Source organism: Camponotus floridanus, unplaced genomic scaffold (genome assembly GCF_003227725.1).
Source record: "Camponotus floridanus strain SB8 unplaced genomic scaffold, Cflo_v7.5 scaffold62, whole genome shotgun sequence".
Classification (NCBI taxonomy): Eukaryota; Metazoa; Arthropoda; class Insecta; order Hymenoptera; family Formicidae; genus Camponotus; species Camponotus floridanus.
Genome location: NW_020229792.1, coordinates 145,885 through 169,174, shown reverse-complemented (window position 1 = coordinate 169,174; position 23,290 = coordinate 145,885). Strand labels below are relative to the sequence as shown.

Sequence of the window (23,290 nt, the reverse complement as noted above, 5' to 3'; positions counted from 1 at the left end):
TTTCCCGCTACTATTTCGATTAGACATTTAAAATAATTAAATGTTGAGCTATTTTATTTAGTACAAAAATTCAAATAAAACACAAATTCAAATAAAAATTCAAATAAATTAAAAAAAATTAATTTAAATTATTTAAATAAATTAAAATAAATTAAAATTCAAAAAATAAATTTAAAAAAATTAACTTAAATAAATTAAAATAAATTAAAATTCAAAAAATAAATTTAAAAAAATTAACTTAAATAAATTAAAATTCAAAAAATTAATTTAAATAAATTAAAATAAATAAAAATAAAAAACAAATTAATATCACATGTACAATGTTGGCTAAAAAAATGAATCTGTGCCTTATATGAGCTTTATTCTTTATTTCTTCTTCTTTTTTCTGCCCGCATATTCTATGGTTGAATGCCATGGCATTGGCATCTTCGAGTCTGTCTAAAACGCGGTGGCAAACGTAACCGTTGGAAAGGTCGTGCCTTATATAGGATGTATTCAATTATATAGGATGTATTCAACACGCAATCGCGTTATCCGTAGCATACATGCATAACTGGGATATGCCCTCTTTACCCAATGCCTGGATGCTTTTACATGGTGTGAATCAACACGATGGCCGGATCGAAATGTTAACATCGCCGTGGAAACCTACGTTCGCGTTAAAGTTTAACCTGTCCGACAGACTCGTAAATACGGTGCCACGCTCCTTTATATCGCTCCGAGGATATATAGAATACTTGAAGGCGCGAGCTGTATGAATTCAGCGCCTTGCTGTGTGTGAACTGGTTTCCTCGGTACTGTTAGCACAAGCTGGTTAATGCTAACCAATCTCATCGGAGCTGTCGCAACAGACGATGTCGCAATTACTTTTACTATGTTTCTGTCGTGACGAAAATATATGTATTTGTCAGAGTTTAGGTATCCTAATTGATTACACGGTTAAACAAAAAAATTTCAAGTCTATAAAAGAGAATAATTATTATTCTTCATAATTCTTTTACTTAAGAGAATAATTATTATTCTTCATAATTCTTTTATTGAATATTGATTTCTAAATTGCTTCACATGTTGAGAAATTTATTACAAATATTTATTATAAATTAAATATTAAAATTTAATATTTATTGTAATATTAAAAATTAAATATTTATTATAAATTAAATATTATATAATAGATTAAAATAAAATTGCAAGAAAAGTCTATTTGAATATATTTTATCATGTTATAATTACAATACATTGAAGATTGTCTCGTTTCAATAAAAATTAAATATACTTTGGGATTTTTATAGAAAGAATCTTTTAATTATGGTTAAAATCTTATTGTATAGAATCTATTCTAGAAAAGTTGCAAATTAAATCATGAAAAATTTATCAAATAATTTTCAATTATATGTATTCAATTTTGAAGGTATTAAAGTCGCCAAATATATATTTGTCAAAATTAACGAATTTAAAATTTACCTCAAATGTATACATCTTTTCATGTATATGTATTTTTTTTATAAAAATTCAAATTATATTAAAATATCCTATATATTTTTTAATTTTGTCTACAAATTTTTCAAAATTACAACATAATTTGGAAGCCAAAATCCACATTCAATTAAAAAAGACTACGAGAAATAGTTATTCTCTTTCTTATATTTTTTGCAAGCTTAACATTATAATATCTTTCAATAAGACAAGCAGACTTTGCTACTTAAAATTAATTTTTTTCCCTCAGAAGAAATTATAATTTTCTTTCTGGCGTACAAAATATCCTTTTCTCCTCTTTTAACGAGCGAGCAGACGAGAGGTTTATTTTACCGGAAATATTTTACTGGTAATTCGATGTCGGGACGCGATTATGCGGGATCCCTACGACACGGCCGTCGAAAAGAGCCCTGGGAGATGTATATCGATGGTCCCCATTCACGCGTGGGAGATCGCCGTAATGCTGGTAACACACGAGCCTGTGCCCGTCCACCACGCCCCAAACAATTACCGAGTAGTCGAGGCGATAAATCAGCCGTGAAACTGTCTACGAGCAAAGTGTGTAGAGCGCCATACGAGGGGGAGTGGGATATGCGCTCTGCGGATCGATGCGATCGTCGATTCCATCGGGAAATCGAGAGTCCTTATCCGAGCGAGGAGGAACGATCAGCTGATAAATCTCTCGGAACTTTCAGAATTCCTCCCTGAGGTCCAGCCACGCGGCGTCGCCCGATCCATCGGCCTGATCCATCTCTCTCAATCGCGAACACTTTGCTCGAGAAAGGAAGGAATGCCGGATTAAAATGGAAACTAGTATAATTCCGTTGAACGCAGCCGAGATTTCCATGCCGTTCACATGTGAAAGTAATTTTTACTCGCTCTTTGATTTGTTTTCTCGAGAAGGATTGTTCCAAACTCTCTGTGTCTTGGTGCTCCGATCAAATTCAGTGGGCTACAAAGATGTAAGATAACGATGTCGAATATTAAATCGCGATGAATGCTAAAATTAGCTCGTAAAGTTGACATCTTCGACATCATTATATTGGATTTACAGTCATCGATCATCTTCGACAGACTCCTACTCTCGAGATCCTCGCGTTCTTTTTTCACTATTCACTATTACATCATATATTATTAACCTAATTATGCTATTAATCACATTCCTTATTATATTGAGGCGGTGTTCACAGCTCGTTTCTCCCGAGGAATCTGTATTTTCCAAGTAACTTATAAACGCTATCCTGCGAGATCTCATTTGGTTACGTAATTTCACGTGTGTGTTCGCGGGGCTGGCGTATCATTTCCTGGAAACTCATAAATTATTAAGAATGATTCATTAAATTTTCTTATTAAACAATATTTTATTAATCGCGAGGAGGATAAAAATGAACGAGTGACAGAAATATAATGGAATCGCGAGATCTCCCGTTCCCACCTACGAGATGAAAACGGAGCGCGAGATATACGCTCCTCGATTACGTAAAACTTATCTGTAATTCCCATAGTAACACCGAGGCGTTGGTACGTGTGCTTTCTACACGACCCGGAGATCTACGCGAGATCGCAGTGCCAGCTCTAGGCTGACCGAGTCGGCTTTTTAATGCACTCCAGGATCCAAAATTCCGTCTTCATCTGCAGTCCCGGATTTTTTATAGGTCATTGGACGGCCGCTGGAAGACGTCGTGAAACGAGACTGTCTCCCGGCGGAGGGATACTTGCTTAATCATGGACGAGGAAACGGTACCCGTGAGAAAAAGGCTGGCAATTCGCTGATCTAAGCGTTCGCTTACCTCGCATTTGCCTAGAGCCGGCCCTGTCTCCACACGTCGGGCATGCAACGCGCCACACCCAGGTCACAGCACCTACGGTGAAGCTTATTTTTTACGCGGAACGGGAGGGGGGATTCCCGTCTGCGAAAGATACCGATACGCCGTCTCCGTGACTGAGTCACTTGCAGGCATACACGGTCCCATTCTTACTCTCGTGCGCAGCGATCAGAGGGAAAAGAGCAGAGCGTTTTGGCATCGCAGAAATATTCGAGCTGATAAATTACTTTACGACATTTTTCTGGATATTTTCCAGACATATTTTATATTTTGCGGTGCGGGCGGAGCTCGGTTGGAGGAAGCTGTGTTTCATAGATCCAGGTTTCTTTCTTTGTCATCCATCATCTCCCTTGCCGTCTGCCGCTTCTCTTTCTTGTCCTCTTCTTCTTTTCATTCGCCCGCGTAAAGAAAGGCCGATCGGCTACCTTCCGCGTCCCTGTCCCTTCTTCGTAGATAGCCTTGGTAGCCAACCCATCATCGGCCTCCCGCCGAGAGAGACGCCACGTTTTAATGAGTATCACGCACGCGATTATTCTATTTGCGAGATGCAAATCATCGCTTGCGACATCATGTGACTCGATCGTCGATCAAGTTGTATTAAATTTGCCGCTATTCCAAAGTGGGAGCTCCTTCATCTTGCAGTGCAAGATTTTCCGAATGATGGAAACTTTACTCGACTGACGTACGTCCTTGCAAGACTCGTTCTCCGGATAATCTGATCGGGTCTGATTCTCTTCAACGTGGTACATACCATCGAATCGGCATCTCGATTCAACAATCGCGTAGTTTGTCCTACACGAACGATCAGAGACCACGCGAGAGGATGATTTCTTTCCTACTCTCCCGCCGGCATGCCATAAATCCTTCCTCCTCCTTATTTGCCCACGTGGCAGGTAGCACCGGGTGGCCGCACACCTGCGCGCAAACACAATGCGACTCAGAAGCGATAGAATGAACGTTTCCATTGGAAACTCGATGGCCGATCTGAATTTATACGATGAGAAGGCCCTGGAATGGAGAATGGGAGAAACTTCCCGTATATTTAAAAGTTATCACAAAGTGCGCTTGTAAGTCGAGCTGCTATTTTCCCAAGATGAGGCCGAGGTCGTAATCGTAAACCGGTGGCTTGATCGCGAAGGATTAAAGCCGGGTGGCCTCTCTTTCCTCAACCGCGAACGATCCTGTTATAGAGCATCGCGCGAATCGCGATAATTAGTTCGCCCGTGAAAAACAGCAACGCCGCGAATTTGCATAATGCGGATCGGATTACGCCATGGCGCACGAACAATCCGGAACGGGACGACGATTTTCATGGGATTACCGCTCCGTTGTAACTTGGGTTTTTGCCCCGCATTAATTAGCGTTCGCGATTCGATGTGCGAATCTCTCCTGATATTTTCTCCGTTAATTTTAAAACGAATGAATCGAACGATGATCTATTTTTGCCATTTTTTTCAAGTCTTTTTAATGTCCTAAATCTTAATTTATCGTTAAATATAATTACTAAAATTAATTAAATAATTAATTAATTTATTTATTAAACTTATTCGTTAAATATAATTATTAAAATGAAAATTGTATGACCCTCTTATGTCGTAAATATTTAACGTCTTGAAATATTTAAATATGACGTAATAAATTCTTTATTTCTTAGCATTCTTATTATCTCTCTCACGGCAATCTTTATTTTAAAAATTTATCACAATTTAATTTTAGATCTAGACTAAAATAAAAAATTGTAAGAACGCTTGCTCTCAACCCTAAGTATCTGCCATTTTTTCAAGTCTTTTTAATGTCGTCGTAATTTATATTCGATATAAAATATAATTATTAAATTATTTATTAACATTCTTATTATCTCGTGGCAATTTTTATTATAAAAATTTATCACATTTATTTTTTTAAATCTAGACTAAAATAAAAAATTGTAAGAATGCTTGCTCTCAATCCTAAATATAATATCTGCCATTTTTTCAAGTCTTTTTAATGTCGTCCTAATTTATATTCGATATAAAATATAATTATTAAATTATTTATTAGCATTCTTATTATCTCGTGGCAATTTTTATTATACAAATTTATCACATTTATTCTTTTAAATCTAGACTAAAATAAAAAACTGCAAGAACGCTTGCTCTCAGTCCTAAATAATTTAATTGCTAATTTCTATAAAGAAATTAGAAATTATCATATTTATTAATTTATCAATTAATTATGAAATTAAAAATTATATATACCGATGAAATATGCAAATTTGCTATCGAACTAGAAAGAGAAGGAATGCGTATGCTTTAAAGCTTATGCTTTTCACGTCATTACCGATACATGTGCGCTCGTTAACATAAATTTCACGGAAACTGTGAAAACAAATTCATAGTTGACAAGTCACGTGTATGTGTGTGTGTGGGTAGTTGACTTATCTTCGTTCGGGGTTTCGCGAGCGTAGGAAGTTTCGCGACGTATGGACCGGCCCTTGGTGCAGGGAACCCGCTGACAAGCCGAAGGGGGAAACGACGATCTTCGAACGCGTCACGGACAGATGCGCGCCGCAATTAGTCTCCGCGAGACTTGAATGGCGTGCAGAAGAGGAGGAATCCGGACAATTTGCATAATCCTCCGTCATAGCACGCGAACTCGCGAATGCGTCAGAACGACGAATGTCCTCCCGTCGAAATTTTCTCCCTTTCTTTTTGCGAGAAAGATTGAATGCCTCCCTCATATCCTGGATACGTTGAATCTGCAGAGCAGATCGTGCGGCATAATTTCCAACCGTAAATGTTTTATATTAACATAAAATATCTTAGTATTATATTAATTATCGATAATTAAATTCAATAATTGACTAATATCGTATAATATTGACAATATGGAGAGTTAAACGATTTTTTGGGAGGATAATTTAAATGATATTTATTTTTCTATTTCTATAAAAAAATTATTAAAAAAGAATATTTAATGATTTATCTGTAAAATTATTTAAAAAAATATTAAATGATTCATTAATTGTAAAAAATACTTTACTCCGATCTAATATATTTATTTAATACGCATTTAAAAAAATATATATTTATCGATATATATTAATATAAATAAGATAAATTATTAAATACAAAAATATAAAAGAAATATAATAACATATTTACTTAATAATTATAAAGAAAAATATTGCATTCAAAGCTTCTTAAAGTGAAATTAGAGTACAATGAGAATTTGCTTCTCTCAAGATAATTCTCGATCGATGAGCGATAACTGGCTTCCATTAGAAAAACGACTTGATTTCTCGATTCGCTTGTAGCCACGCCGGTTTCATTCGTACAACGGTCTGGTCAATTATGATCGATTAATCGGGCTGTAACTTGTAGAAAAAGTACAAGTCTAGGAAATCATCATCGTAGAAACTTGCGCGAAACAACCGTCTTGGGAATAGCGTCGACTAGGTGATCGAGAGATACATCATCTTATCTTTCTCGGTTTATTACTGTTACGTCGATCGATCGCCTTATTCAGACTTTCAGGAAGCATCGTGTGACTGTCGTTGAATTATCGGAATCGCATGGGATCGATCATCAGATTCATAAAATTGTTTCAAGAAAAAAGAAAAGATTTTCGTCGCACATTAATATCAGCAAAAACAACCTTCATCTCTGAAGAAGAAATATTTTCATGCGTTATGAATTGCCAATTGTGTAATTATCATTGTATTAAGGATGATTTGTTGATTGAAAATTATTGAAATAAAATTCGAAGTCTATTGATAAAATTTGTTCGAATTAAAAAGTATTAATTCCAATTTTGAGTCAACTTAAAGTTCAAGAGAAAATTTGAAATTTTAACTTAAGATTATTTTCTCATTTAATTTAAATAATTTTATTTTTCTTATTTAATTTAAATAAATAACTTTATCTTTCTTATTTAACTTAAATAATTTTATCATTTAATTATTCAATTAAAGTGATTATCAGAATGTGAAAAGAATATTCTGAAGACTGGAATTTTTTAATTTTTTCGAAAAATTTATCCAATACGATGTTAAAAGAAAAGTAAAACGAATGATGTAAATCCAGCTGCGCCCGCCGGTTTCTTGGCTAATGTCGTTGAGATGCAATGCATCGTCGAGCATCGCTGGAATCCACGAGGAAATTCCAGCGCTCTGCCTTGGTAGAAGCGCATTCGGTTTACGAGCGCGTTGAGTTTCCGGATTTTTCATTTCTTCCAGCGAAGCGAATCATCCTCCAGAACCGAGAAAGAAGCGCTTCGACTCTCTTAACAGAGATCTACAGTTAAACAGACAAACGTGCGCGATCCTACGAGATAGATATTCAGTGATTATATCCTGCTGAAAAGCGACATCCATCGTCGGTATTTCTTCATAATATATGCACTTTAAAGAATTTAAATTTTTTGGAATCTCATTTTACGATGCGTAAATTTTAAGTATATAAATATCTTAAAAAATAGGGATTTATATATTTAAAAAAAATATTTAATATATAAATAATAATAATTCTTAATCAAATTAATAATTGAAATTTTAAATTGATAAAAGTTATAATAAATAAAAAAAGAGAAGTAAAATTGACGAAAATTTTAGAATACTTAGTTCAAGAATTAGAAAAACTTGGAGAAATTTTCTTCACCTAACTATTTATTCGAGGAGTAAAATTTTTAGCGAAGGACAATCGCAGCTTTCTATATGCATTTGACATTATCATGCGTTTCCAGAGACAAGCAAATCCTCGGTAATGCACGCTCTCTACAAATATCGATACCAGCACCTTCGCAATAGACGAGAGTTCTCCTGATGCAGAAGACTCTTGCACGCATCGATGCGTGAAACTTTTTTCACGGCGACCGTAAAACGCAGCGGGGCCTCGCGGAATAAATTCGCGACGCGGAATTCGAGATTCGCGAATCGATCATTCTCGGAGAGTCCGCGATTAAGAATCTCCTCTACCGTTAGCGCATCTCCCGACGCGTCAATTCTCTCAGCTGTGGCCGGCCAGAGTCTCGGACGAGTAATCGCGCGGTGCACCCACCTAGGAGACCTTCTCCCCGGGTAGATTTTACTGTTAAGCCGACAGACACGACGCGTCGGTGAATCGCGGTTCCGATTGTACGAACAAGCGAACAGCCAATCGCTCCTCTCGACCGAGATTGGCTCGTAGTCAATTATCATTTGATTGGCGAATCATAGAGTGTCATGAGCCCATTATTTTCGGCTTTCATCTCTCTCCTCTCTGTCTCTCTCTTATTCTCGATTATTTAATTTCTTTTTTTTTCTGCGAAAAAATCATAATCCCCGGATGATTTCTGATTAAGGAAACGCCAACGTATCACCGACTCTATTTCGAGGATTTGATAAATGACGCATCGATCGCGAGAGATTTATTATGAATATATACGAATCTAAAATTAATTACACTTTCAATTAAAGCCGGAGGAACGTCCGTGATTATTTTCGATTATGATTACTGACCTCGGGGAGAAGGGTTGCGCGTGTTGCGACCTCTTTATCATTATCCTTTCTATCCATAAGCGGGACGTCTTAGAGGTGTAATGCACATTTAATAACGGGGCTTGATCGTTTCAACACGCACGAGAAAAATACTAATGATTTCGAGATATCAATCAAGATATATCATACCTCGTATTCTCATTCATTTAACATTAAATCGTTGGATTATTTTTTTACATAATTATTAAATAGATAAGTAGAATTCATTCATCAAAAAGCCATATTTAATATTACGCAAAAATTAATTTAAAATTTAAAATTTGTTCAATAATCCGGATTGAATTTATGCAATAATCGTGTTGGAATTCAGAATATTAAACAGACTTTTGAAATTAGATGGGAAAAATTTTAAACGACTTGGTGCTGGCGAGTTTAGTATTATTAACCAGAAAATTTGGTAAATTTAACAGGAAGAAATTAATCAGATTCATCTGGTAATCCCTACAAGAATTCCTGTTCGTCCATTTTCCAACAGACATACTGCTTGAATTCTATCTACCAGAATTCTAATTAATGCAACCAGATTTTTTTCTCAGTGCACTCATTTAACATTAAATCGTTGGAAGGATTATTTTTTTACATAATCATTAAATAGACAAGTAGAATTCATTCATCAAAAAGCCATATTTAATATTACGCAAAAATTAATTAATCGTTGAAAAAGCTTCGGGATTAATGAATAATATATACACAGTTCAAAAGTGTACATCCAGGTCGACAAGCAGAAAAATCTCCGCGCATTGAGCTGAATTTATTCGCGCGACTACAATTACCGTGCGTGAGTGAACTCATTTTTGCGTAACATCGTTTATACGCTCGCGTGTACATCGAACTTGATGGCACTTTGCATTAAGGAGGGCAGGTACATGTCTGGCATGCGTGTGAGAAACGATACCCTCGGGTACGGCGTAATTATCAGGCTCATTAAAGCGGCCGATTTGGCGGCGCAATTAAGCGTGGACAATTTGTAAAGCTCCGATATTTATTTGGCGCATTACGCCGCGCAATCCTGTTTTTTGTCCCCCTTCGCAACGGACTGTGCCTCCTTCCGTAAGCAGCCTGGACAGGGAAGGACGGGAGGACGATGGAAGAAGAGGAGGAAGGAGCAGGAGGGGAGAGATACGGTGGAGGAGGCAGCAAGTAGAAGAAGGAGGACTTCGATCTTACGGTGTCCCCTCATTTCCTTGATGAGGGACCTGATGGGGTCCTCTTTTTCATTCGATTCGGTAAATAACACAGCCCGACTGCCGCTACCATCGCCAATTCGACTTCTTGGCCTGCGACTCGCCGCGACTCGTCATTATGTCGTCGCGCATTAACGTCATCACGAGGACGAGGGTCGGGAAGAGGGGGAGGAAGAGGGATGTATCCGTAAGAAGAGCCGATGACTCTTGCGGGAGGAACGAGGAAGAGCGAACGAGAGAGGGCAATGTCGCGAATGTTGCTTACTCAGGTAGCAACAGATCTCTCCTCCTCTACCCGAGCAATATCCGCGACCGTTAATCGCGAAAATCAGCTGAGCCACCTGCAGGTGCTCCGCGTCTCACCTTCGACTTCGCCTCTCGCCCCGGATTTGACATCTGCCTCGCGATAAAACTTGAAATCATCCTCGTCACCACCGATGCAAATGTATAATCCGTGAGTTTTACTGTCAACAGAGATTCTCGAATACAAGTTTTCGAGATTTGCAATCTCATCAAATCGAAACTAGGAAGCTACTTGAATGAATGGAAAATGGAAAGCGAGCTAAAACCGAGAAGAAGATTAAATGTAGAATAGATTATAAAAGTAAAATGCTAAAGAAAACATAAAATAAATTTCTAAATGCAATAATAAAGCTGAAATGATTTAAACAAATAAAATAAATCATTTCGGATTGAGAAGTATAATTTTTTAGATGAATCGAAACGTCAAGCGAAGTCATTAAATAAAATATAAAAATATAAAAAATAAAAATAAAATAAAAATAAAATAAAATAAAAATAAAATATAAAAATAATATATAATAAAAAATAATATATAATAAAATCAATAAAATATAAATAAAAAATAATTATATATATAATTATTATTAAAATAAAAGATTTGTTATGTATTAATTTTTCTATAAAACCGTCCATATATATTTAATAATTTTGCATGAAAAAATTACGAGTTATTAGTAGTAATCTATTTTTTATCGCGAGCGTATTATTTTGGAAATTTTGTCAAATTGTTTTTATCAAATATTGAATAGAAGATGATTGTCATAAAAATTCGAGAGACACAAATCTCTTCCCTTGGCGATTATATCGACGCTGGTTTCCGCCGCGGGCCAAAAGTGGATCTCGCTGGCGTATCAAGGGACCACTTATGGAAACCGCCGCGTATCCTCTCACGAATCCTGGCAGCGTAGAGAATGAATCGAATTTACATCCTCTCGCCTTTGAGATACGTTCCTTCGGGTCATTCGCGGTAATAATAACACGAGTCTCGCAGATGCAGACGAAAAGATTATCGAGAAAGTGGCGCTGTCATGCCAGGCTAGCGATTAAACAATACCCGGCGGGCCAAAGATAACGTTTGAGCTGAATAAAACGTACGAAAAGAGGAGAAGAGAGAAAATTTAAATATTCATAAATAATATTTAAATATTTGTAGCTGAAAGAATTAAATACTCAAAGTGTCTTTCCTGAACATCGTTAACATTTGACTAGAGCAAAATTAAAAAAACTCCTTTAACAAGCTTTCAACATACTTAATATCATTATGAAATTTATGTCTAAAAAATATGAAGCAAAATTGTAATCTTGTATTTAATTTTTGCCAAGGAAACATTTTTTTAAAAATCGAGAGGAAACGCTTGCGTATCCACTCTGCGCTCCTCCCACGCTTTTCCACGACGAGATACAACGAGATATCACTTTTCTAACTTAAACGAACGCTGTAATAGTCGGTACTCACACATAGGAGGAGGATACAGCATCCATGGTCCATGTGCGCGCAGCGAGTGCCTTCACTGGGCGTGCATCTGTATCGAGGAGGGAGAGGAGAGAGAAACACAACACGTACACAATCGGGTGAGAAGCGGAGGGGACGCGGGGGATGGCTCTCGAGAAGCGCGGGTTGAACCGCGCTTGGGTTTTCGCATAGTTTATCAATGCGCGCGTAGGCTCGCTACGAGAACACCATGGCGAGGCAATAGATTACAATTATCCCAACACGCCTGGCCAAACGTGGGAGTGTGCAACGACGGCTGTTACAGGCAGATCGGTTTCTCTTTGCTTTCTCCCTCCCTCTCTCTCTTTCTCTCTCTTCCTCTTGCTCGTTCCTCGTTGTATCTGGTACTTCTCTGTCTCGCGTACAAGCGACGAGGCCGGATTAACTGTTCATTAGCGGGTGTCGATGATTGCCAAGTAGACTCGTGCCATAGAATTGAATACTTTGAAACTGCAAGAGATCTGAAATCAAGATTGAAATTCCATTATTGTCGAGGAAATTCTTTCGTCTCTTTTTTTGTAGCAATCGGAAGTTATTATTATTGTGTATTTTTATGTCGAATTTAAATTTAAATTTGTGATAATATTTTAATTGTTTCTTTTTTTAATTTAATTTGGTTTCAGTTCGAACAAACTATCGTATTCTATATTATTTTTAATCTTATGCATTAATAATTAATTGTAAAATGTCTGAGCACACTTGACAATTAATGATAGCAAGGAAAAATATTGACATCATAGAATTAAAAAAAATGTTATCTTATTATTTAAAAAATCTCCCTACGTCTATATTGATACCATAAAATTAAAAAAAAAAATGTTATTTTGATATTTAAAAAAAATTTCTCTAAAATGAAGAAAGAATTTTATGAGATATCTATATTTCCAGGAAGTAAAGATATCAAGAACCTTTTAATCGCTCGCAATAAAAATGATCGGATGTGTCGGCACTCATGATACGCTTAAATGTACGTGTATAAATTGCTTATTACAGATCGATCGGATCGATTATACTCTCCCTAACGCGCTCCAACAAACAATGTGGCAAGATACATACAAAGGCTCTTTCTCTCTCTCTTTCGCCGAGAGTCACTGTGTATCCCACGCGGAGATCAAACGAAACGGACGATGCCGCTTCTTTATTATCCCCGCAGAGTTTCGCCTCTCGATCAGAATTACGTTGCGATGCGAACTTCCTTGTCTTCGTGCGATACCGTTCCTCGTAATCACGTTGTATTATTCTACTTTATCTGCTCGCGCTTTATTCGTCGATCGATCGATCGATCGATCGATCGATCTCGCGCGGTAAAATCTGCGAGTAGCTGGAGAGAGAGAGAATCTCTTAAATGAACAGGCGGCCAAAATCGATTTAATAATTCGATTATTTCCCTTCGAGAAAAACCCGCGTCCCACCCTCGCCGAAAATCGACCTCGATACCGATGTCTGGCGGTCGGCGATCGGCGGAATAAATTCGCGTTGCTCCACAATCCCGGTACCGCTAGACGCTTAGTCGAACCCGGAATTGATCCGAGCGGATCGTCGAAATTGCAGCCAATGGCACGGACTGTGCAGTCTCCGAACGGGTCTCGAGATGCGGAGAACGGCAGGAGAGTCTCATCATCTTCATCATCATTCCGACGCACACGTGATCTCGCCCCGCTTCCCCCATCGCGCACGTTTCCTCCCGGAAATAAATCCTTCTGGATACATTGTTGTCTATTGTAACGAATCGATTCGAGGCATCGACTTTCGGGATCGATGCAATTCGGTTTCTTCATCTACATCTGCACATGATTCTCTGGAAATATTTATAAATCGACATAATCGAGCAAGATAGATTTTTTTTATTATTTCACGTCAATAGGAAAAATTTATTTTTAAATGATACTTTCATATAATCATTATGTGAAAATTTTTGACCATTGTAAAGGGATGTTTGGGAACAGGTGCGTTGGTTCTTGCGGATCCTTGCTAGAGACGCCGACTTAATAAATAGTAATCCAATCGTATCGCAAAAAGACTCGTGCGGTTTCTGTCCGACATGATCGCGGATCGATCGTGCAACGCCCGATATTTATGAATCGACAACTATTCATTTAGTCCACGGATAGGATTGACAAGCGAACATTACGGGCATTAGAAGAGAGGCGTGGAAGTCGGCGGATACGTCGCTCGATGAAGGATAATACTAGCTCCCGAACTAAGTCCAGACACGCGTGGCGAGCATCGAGGATGCATAAAGGATGCAGAAAGGATTAAAAAAAAAATGGGATCGTTTCTCTCGCGAGAGCCAATCCCTTCTCCCCTTTGCAGGATCCGGGGATCTCGTATCTCTTAGAGCGGCAATCCTTAGGTAAATTAATGTCTTCGAAGCGTCTCCTTTGGAGATCGTTAATAATAGTACCGCGTCGAGAAAATTGAGCGGCTTATTTGAGATTAATTATGGTTTTTCGTTACCAGCTTGCGTATCCGTTTATTTCGTATTGACAACCCCTTTCGTTCGCCTTCATATTTTTTTCAGGATAAAATATAGCGTGTTATATATTATTATTATTATTATTACTTGTGCGAGGTAACAGATGAAATTTTGCAACTGAGGGAACGCTTTCATATATTACTTGATTATAATTATGTAAATTAAACTTTTATATAAAAAAAAAACTGCACAGAAAATATACCAGACGATATACAATCTGGAATTTAAATCTTGCATTAAAGCGTTTATAAAATAAAGAATTTAATATATTCGAGGAAAACTTACATTTTATTTAAAGGAGACTATTATTAATGCGATTCATCAAGGAAATCGTTTAATCGAAAATCCACTTGAGAGACAATAAGCATTGAAATATATTTCCACGGCAAACTTGATCTTTTGTATCTTGAAACGCGTTTAATAATTCCAATATTCCTGCGGGCATATTCGTATGTAAATTGAAAATAGCACGAGAGCGAAGGATCTCTTGAACATCGATCAAACAAGCATGCTTAAGATGAGGGTTTTGCCTGATGTTGAATAAAGCTGGCCGCTAGAAATGATTTTTTTTAAATTTTTTTAAATGATGAAAAAATAAAACAAATTTAAAAAAAAGAAAAAAATTGAAAGAGATCTTTAAATCAATTGAAAACTATGCAGAAAATAAAGACTTTCGGAATTTCTGAAGGCAAAGAAACCGTGCATTATTATTTCTTTTAAATAATTCTTTTTAATTATTTTTAATTAAATATTCTTTTAAATATTTCCTTTAAATTTCTTTTAAATTATTTTATTAAAAAATTAATAAATTCAAAAAAATAAAATTAAAAAATTAATATATTGATGAAAAAGCTATTTATTAAATATATAAGAGAGAGAGCCTCTCTTTACAAAATTTATTAAAATGCCTAATCCTCTTGTGCGCGCAAGATGCGATCAACATTCGAGTGACGATACGTTGCCACGCATGATTCATAACGAGAAGAAAGACTTTAAGATTCGAGTGAGGGAGATCGGCCGCTCTGTGTACGTGCATTCACAAGTGAATTAGCTGCATCATTGTCCGCGCAGACAGACGAAAGGAAAAAGAAAAAAAGTGTCGACTGAATGTAAATATGATAAAAATCCGCGCGTCATCCGGTTGACGAGGAATGTTCCTCAAGGCATCTCTTATGCGCTCTTCTGCTTTGCAGAATCATTCTTCGATATCGAACGCGTCGAAAACTGCTTCTCGATCGATTCGTTTGACGTTAAAAATTGTTGTTCTTGCTCGAGCTTTTGGCCATTTTATATAAACGGAACGAACGGAATTATAAAAGATAAAGTCATCAAAAAATCATCAATTTAGCTTTTAACTTAAACTTAATTGCGAGATCAAGCCTATTCCATTAATATAATCGTTTAATAACTCGAACTCGAAAACTCGATAATATTATCTTGACGTTAAATCGATAGAAAGACCGATCAGCTGATCAATGTTTACAATGTCTGTTGTCAAACCACGTGAAACGATAATGACAAGATTTTCTTTATTTAATAATTCTTTTTTCGACGTAAATGATATCTTTTAATTTTAATTAATATAACAATTGTTTTTCTCAAAAAAAAAAATGATGCGATTATCGCGATGAAGTTTGCTCACATTGATGTCTTGTCAGCAAGTTTCTAGCTTGCTGTCGGGATTTAGAGAAGAAGTGACATTTCTAACACACAAAAGTATACACAATTATTTCGCAGCTGCCTCGATTCTTCGGGATTATCCCTCAATGCAACGTAATTAGACCACCTGCAGTGAAAGATGCGTCGCGTGCGTGCTACATTCCGTTCGTTCTTGTTCGTTTTTCTTTCCCTCCTTGTTTTCTCCTCGCCTTGCGACTCTTTGCAGTTACACGATGCAACATTGAGCCGCAACACGACTCGCCCTGGCTCAATTTGTATATGAATGAACACGTATTATATATCGCGATGTTGGCAAAAAACGAAGAAATCTAGCCATTAAGACCACCTGGTGCAGGAATCGCCAGAAATATCATCATGCGGAAGCGCGATAAATCACGTGGATTCGCCGTTTTTATAGTCGAGAAATAAATGTAAAGTCAGTCCCGGTAATTTTAATAAACGTGACACTGAAACATCGTCCAATAATGAACCTAATAATGCATGTAATCGGTAAAAATGACAACTATTTATTTTTACATATGTGCATATATGTAATAAATATTTATTCAAATTTATTAAGTTGTCATAATCGTAGTTTATGATTATAATAATTTTTATACATGTATATCAATAATTATATTCATTATTTTATATGTAAAATATATTAATAATTAATATACTATATAATAATTATTAATGTAATATATATAAAAATTATTATAATCTCTTAATATTTTTAATATAATATCATATAATTATAATATATATATTATTTATACATATTAGAAAACATCTTCTTTCGCACACAATTAATCTTAGAATATTAATTTAAGAATAATTAAATTGTAAATGCCTTACAATCAACTTGGAATCAATACTTATGCGATAAATCGTTGTTCGCGTTTAATAACCGATTTTTTTTCGCAGAAGATTATGATGCATTTTGTTCTTTTTCCTGGATCGATCTTGTTCCTCGAAACAATCCGCCATCTGCCGTTCTTTAATTACTCTCTATAATTAATGCGATTATTGCTCGTCAAGAATTATTTTTGGAGTCGCTTTCGCGGCAAGAACACTAGCCGAGAAAAAAAGAAGCATTCGATCGATCGATCAAATGTGCAATCAACCATATTTCCCCGAGCAACATCTCTTATGTACTTTGTTCCCGTCCATCATATTGCTGACTAATTAATGCTAATTACACCGCTTAAGGCAGTGACGACTTCATTCATCCTACCCGCTCGCTCGAGAAAACGAAAAACATTTTTGCTTGAATATCTGATCTTGACGATAAATTTTTACCTTGAGATATATTTATATGTGTGAGAAGAATTTGCACTATTCGTTATATTATATAAATTATATAAATAATATGAATTATATTTATTAATTTGAATTTAATATGAATTAATATGAATTATATTTAATTATGTATGCGAAAGCATAATTTTTAACGAAAGATATATTTTAATTTTTTCCAAAGAAAATTTATCTTACATATTTATAGGGCTTATATATGACATTATTTGTTTTTTATATAATTTTATATTTATTTTATATAATTTTATATAATTTTATATTATTATTTTATGTAATTTTATATTATTATTTTATATAATTTTATATTATTGATTTTATATAATTTTATATTATTGATTTTATATAATTTTATATTTATTTTATATAATTTTATATATATATATATATATATATATATATATATATATGTATATCTTATATATTACTTTTCTATTTCAAGGCTTCACCGGCACCCAATGCGAGATCGATATAGACGAATGCGCGGCGAGGCCGTGCCTGAACAACGGCATCTGCAGCGATCTCATCAACTCCTTCAAGTGCAGCTGCGCCGACGGCTTCGCCGGCTCCCACTGCCAGATCAACATCGACGACTGCGCCTCGTCGCCGTGCAAGAACGGCGGTACCTGCCAGGACGGTATAGCCAGGTATACGTGCGAGTGTCCGCCCGGGTTCACCGGCGCCTCCTGCGAGACCAATATCAACGACTGCGCGTCGAATCCGTGTCACAGCGGTACCTGCATCGACGGCGAGAACAGCTTCGTCTGCAACTGCTACCCGGGTTTCACCGGCAAACTGTGTCAGACGCAGATCGACGAGTGCGAGAGCAATCCTTGCCAGTTCGGCGGTAAATGCGAGGACCGCATCAACGGCTACCAGTGCATCTGCCGACCGGGAACGTCCGGCATCAATTGCGAGGTCAACGTCAACGAGTGCTATAGCAATCCGTGCCGAAACGGGGCCAGATGCATCGACGGTATCAACAGGTGGGCTCGAAGAAAGATCATCGAGAGACTCTTCAGAAGCTGCTACATTTGACATGTCAATTCGCAGCATCCGAATTGTTTCCTGCCAATTTTAATTATATTTATTTATTTTATTTTTAATTCTTATTTATTTATTTAATTCTTATTTATTTATTTATTTAATTCTTGAGGCTTTTTACGTCTCTTTCTATATTTTCTACCTTGACATTGTGCGATTAATGTGATTTCTGCAGAGATAATAACGCTATAAAAAGACACATATATATTTTTTCTTCTAGACTTGTGCCTAGAATTTGATATAAATTTGAAAAAATATTTTTTCTAAGTACAACAATATTTAAAAATAATTCTTTGATTTGTGAGAAATTATCTCTCAAGTCATTACTGTAGAAAGTAGTTAATTAAGACTAATATATCGTCTACAGAGGATGACTAGGATGACTAGGAGACTGACTAGGATGAAATACAAGCTCAATATGGCAAAATCCTCGTATTAATATTCAATACTTATGCCTCCTTTCATTTTTTTAACTCTAACGATTCATTTTTCAGATACTCCTGCGAATGCGAGCCCGGCTACACCGGCCAGCACTGCGAGACCGACATAAACGAGTGCGCGAGCAACCCATGCGCGAACGGCGGCCTCTGCATCGACTTGACAAACAGCTTCAGATGCGAATGTCCGCGCGGCTACTACGACGCCAGGTGTCTGAGCGACGTGGACGAGTGCTCGAGCTCGCCCTGCTTGAACGGCGGCACTTGCGAGGACGGGGTGAACCAGTTTATCTGCCACTGTCTACCCGGTTACGGTGGCAAGAGGTGCGAGATGGATATCGACGAGTGCGGCTCGAATCCCTGCCAACACGGTGGCACGTGCAACGACCATCTCAATGGCTACAGCTGCAAGTGCCTACCTGGTTACGCCGGGACCAATTGCGAGACGAACATCGACGACTGCGCCAACAACCCCTGTCAAAACGGTGGATCCTGCATCGATCTCGTCGACGATTACAAATGCGTCTGCGAACTGCCTCACACCGGCAGGAATTGCGAGGAGAAGCTGGACCCTTGCTCGCCCAACAAGTACGATTCTCTCTTTCGAATTCATTCACTGAGAAAAAAATTTGGTTGCATTAATTAGAATTTTGATAGATTCAACCAATATGTCTGTTGGAAAGTGGACGAACCAGAATTCTTGTAGGAATTACCAGAATCTGATTAATTTCTTCCTGTTAAATTTACCAAATTTTCTGCTTAATAATACTAAACTCACCAGTATCAAGTCTAAAATTTTTTCCATCTAATCTCAAAAGTCTGTTTAATATTCTGAATTCCAACACGATTATTGGATAAATTCAATCCAAATTATTGAATAAATTATTTTAGTTCAGTTTGTTAGAAATTAAACTGATAAACAGTGATGCAAGAAGAGGATGCAGCTCAAACGCACACAATCAGAGAGCTAGCGTCTTCTTTCTAGCACTACTGCTCGTAACAAAAAAAAATATATATTTTGGATTTAATGTTAATACTAGTTCCTTATATACATTTCATGGCAAATATTGAATACGAGTTAAGTTAAGAGTGGCAAGCAAATTAATGTAACAAGAAATTTTATAGATCCAACCAGAAAATATTAATCAAATCCTTATAGTAAAATCTATTAAACGCTCTAGTTATAAAAAATCGAGTCTTATCATGATAATTAGAAATTCTTGTTGGATTTAACCAAAATGCCTTCAATCATATATGACTTGTTGGTGCAATCAAACGAACTTTCTCAGTGTTTGCATGAGGGAAACGATGGCTAGATTCGCATATATATGAAACTGTAATGTTAAGATTGTTTGTCGTGCAATTGCATTCTACTGTCTTAACAGAGTATTTTAGGAAATATAGCATAGTATAAAATCTTGGAAAGTTGATTTTCGAAATTATATAACATAATATATAACTTAATTATATAACATAATATATAACTTGAAAGTTAGATTGCATTTAAACATATTTCTTCAATACCTTTTACTTCAATATATCTGAAAAAGCAGGCACTTATTATGAAAAAAAAAATTGCAACTCACGCAAAAATCGCTCTTATACTTCAACTTCTTTGTATTCATTATGATGTTACTACATAATAGTACCTGCTTTTTTAAAGAAGCTTCGTTTGACAAAATGCATTCGCGTGCGAACGACCTATAGATACAATAGAAAACGACTTTGTAACGCCTTGCTGTGTCATTTCCAGATGTCTCCACGGAGCGAAATGCTCGCCATCATCGAACTTCCTCGACTTCGCTTGTACGTGCACGGTTGGTTATACGGGCAGACTGTGCGACGAGGATGTGGACGAATGCGTGATGACGTCGCCGTGCAGAAACGGTGCCACTTGTCGGAACACCAACGGCTCTTACCATTGCGTGTGCGCGAAGGGCTACGAGGGCCGTGATTGCATCATCAATACCGATGACTGTGCATCATGTGAGTACTGGCTGTTCTTTATTCGCTACAGATGCAGATCTGCCTTTGCGCTCTTATTTGAGAGCCTTAATGCGAATTCACAGGGCGTCATCTGTCTTATCATTTGTGACAACATAGATTAAATTAAATGTATTTTTTTTAAATAAACAAATATCCATCAAACGATACTCAAAGATATTGTCTCTTACAGTTCCCTGTCAGAACGGCGGTACCTGTCTGGATGGCATCGGCGATTACACGTGTCTCTGCGTGGATGGTTTCAGCGGCAAGCACTGCGAGGTCGACATCGATGAGTGTATATCGCAGCCCTGTCAGAATGGAGCGATTTGCAAGGAATACGTCAACTCCTACACGTGTCAATGCCGACGCGGTTTCTCTGGAATCAATTGTCAAACCAACGATCAAGACTGCACCGATAGTAGCTGCATGAACGGCGGCAAATGCATCGACGGTATCAACAATTATACGTGTGTTTGCAAACATGGTTATACTGGATCCAACTGTCAGTATCGTATCAACGAGTGCGACAGCTCACCCTGCAAGAATGGTGCCACCTGTCATGATCATGTGCAGTATTACACATGTCATTGTCCATATGGTTACACGGGTGCACATTGCGATGCGTATGTAAACTGGTGCGCCGATAATCCGTGCGAGAACCAGGCTACGTGCGCGCAAGTGAAGAACAAGTATCAGTGCAATTGCTCGCCGGGATGGACCGGCAAGGTTTGCGACGTGGAGATGGTTTCGTGCAAGGATGCCGCGATACGAAAGGGCGTGCTGGAGAAGAATCTCTGCAACAACGGCACCTGCGAGGATATAGGCAACAGTCATCGTTGTCATTGTCTCGAAGGCTACACCGGTTCGTACTGTCAGAAGGAGATCGATGAATGTGAGTCGGCGCCGTGTCAAAACGGTGCAACATGCAAGGACCTCATTGGCTCGTATCAGTGTCTATGTACCAAGGGCTTCCAAGGTCAGAACTGCGAGCTCAATGTCGATGACTGCCAACCAAATCCCTGCCAGAACGGTGGCATCTGTCACGATCAGATCAACGGATTCAATTGTTCTTGCCCGTTCGGTACTCTTGGTATCATATGCGACGTCAACACCGATGACTGCTTGATAGGTGCCTGTCATAACAACGGTACCTGTACCGATAAGGTGGGCGGTTTCGAGTGCAAATGTCCGCCCGGTTTCGTCGGACCGAGATGTGAAGGCGATATCAACGAATGCCTGTCGAATCCGTGCGCCTCGCCTGGCACACAGGATTGTGTACAACTGGTCAACAACTATCACTGTAATTGTAAGCCTGGTTATATGGGTCGTCACTGTGAGATCAAGGTGAATTTCTGCGACAGCTCGCCGTGTCAAAACGGTGGGGTATGCACGGCTAAGCAAGACAGGCACACGTGCGTGTGCCCCAGCGGTTATCACGGTACCAATTGCGAATTTGTTGGCTCTTACTGCGATGCCGAGCCGTGTCAAAACGGTGGCACGTGTCACGTTTCTGGAACCAGCTATCGATGCTATTGCACGTCAGGTACGACGGGGACGCACTGCGAGTTCGACGCCCGAGACGAATGCAAAAGTAACCCGTGCCAACAAGATGCACCTTGCGTCAACAAGATCGACGACTACGCTTGCGATTGTCCTCCCAAGTGGGTCGGCAAGAACTGTGAGATATACGATCCGAATTATCCTGGCGGTGTGTTCGGTGTTCAACCTAATGTCCCGAAAATCTCGAATGCTTATGATTATAATACTGAGCGCGAGCGTAGAAAGTGTATTGAAAACAATTGCGAGGAGAAAGCTGGCAATAATCGCTGCGACGAGGAATGCAACAAACATGCATGCAACTTTGACGGACAGGATTGCTCACTTGGCATCAATCCGTGGCGTAATTGTTCCGCGCCCATTAAATGCTGGGACGTATTTATGAACGGTATGTGCGACGAGGTCTGCAACAACCCGCAGTGCCTTTTCGATGGCAGAGACTGCGAGCGAAAAGTCGGCCCTTGCAAGTGAGTATTTATTTTTCGCTACATTTTTTAATTACTTTATATTCTATTGAGTATTACACTCTTAATATTAAATAATTTATTTGATATTGAAATTGTTAATAGAATTAGCTTCTTCTTATATTAACATCTCTGAACGATACATACAGGGCTCCCGTACCACCCATTTAAAAATTAGAGGAGTGGTTATTTCAAAAAAGTAAAAACATTTTCTTTATAAATCGGGTGCGCTCTATCAAATGGTGATATTTTCAACTTGTGGTTCCGGCCGGAAATAGGCGATTCAAATCGGAAGTGTATTTTTTTAAATGGACCTCCTATTTTTCATTGCATATTCTTGTAGCTTACCTCGAGAGCTTTCCAAAACACTATAATAAATTATTTTTCCATGAAGTACTTTTCGAGTTAAGAGGCTTGAAATCATTTCTTAATTTTACACTGTAAATATTCATAATTTAAAATATTCTTAATTTTAAACTGTAAAATATTCATTTTTCGATTATTTTACCTTAATATTTTTATGTACAAAATAATGAAAGAAATCAATTGGTGTA

The 23,290-nt window shown here is 37.5% G+C and overlaps 1 protein-coding gene across 2 annotated transcripts in view; it reads left to right on the top strand.

Moving 5' to 3' along the window:
- Positions 1-23,290, top strand: part of LOC105258184 (neurogenic locus Notch protein) — a 279,923-nt gene that overhangs the window by 252,084 nt on the left and 4,549 nt on the right. For both annotated transcript variants that reach the window (XM_025413181.1, XM_025413182.1), the window contains 4 exons: positions 17,691-18,234; positions 18,787-19,317; positions 20,483-20,715; positions 20,906-22,739. In XM_025413181.1, the coding sequence (XP_025268966.1) occupies positions 17,691-18,234; positions 18,787-19,317; positions 20,483-20,715; positions 20,906-22,739 (3,142 nt within the window). The remainder of the gene's footprint in view (positions 1-17,690; positions 18,235-18,786; positions 19,318-20,482; positions 20,716-20,905; positions 22,740-23,290) is intronic.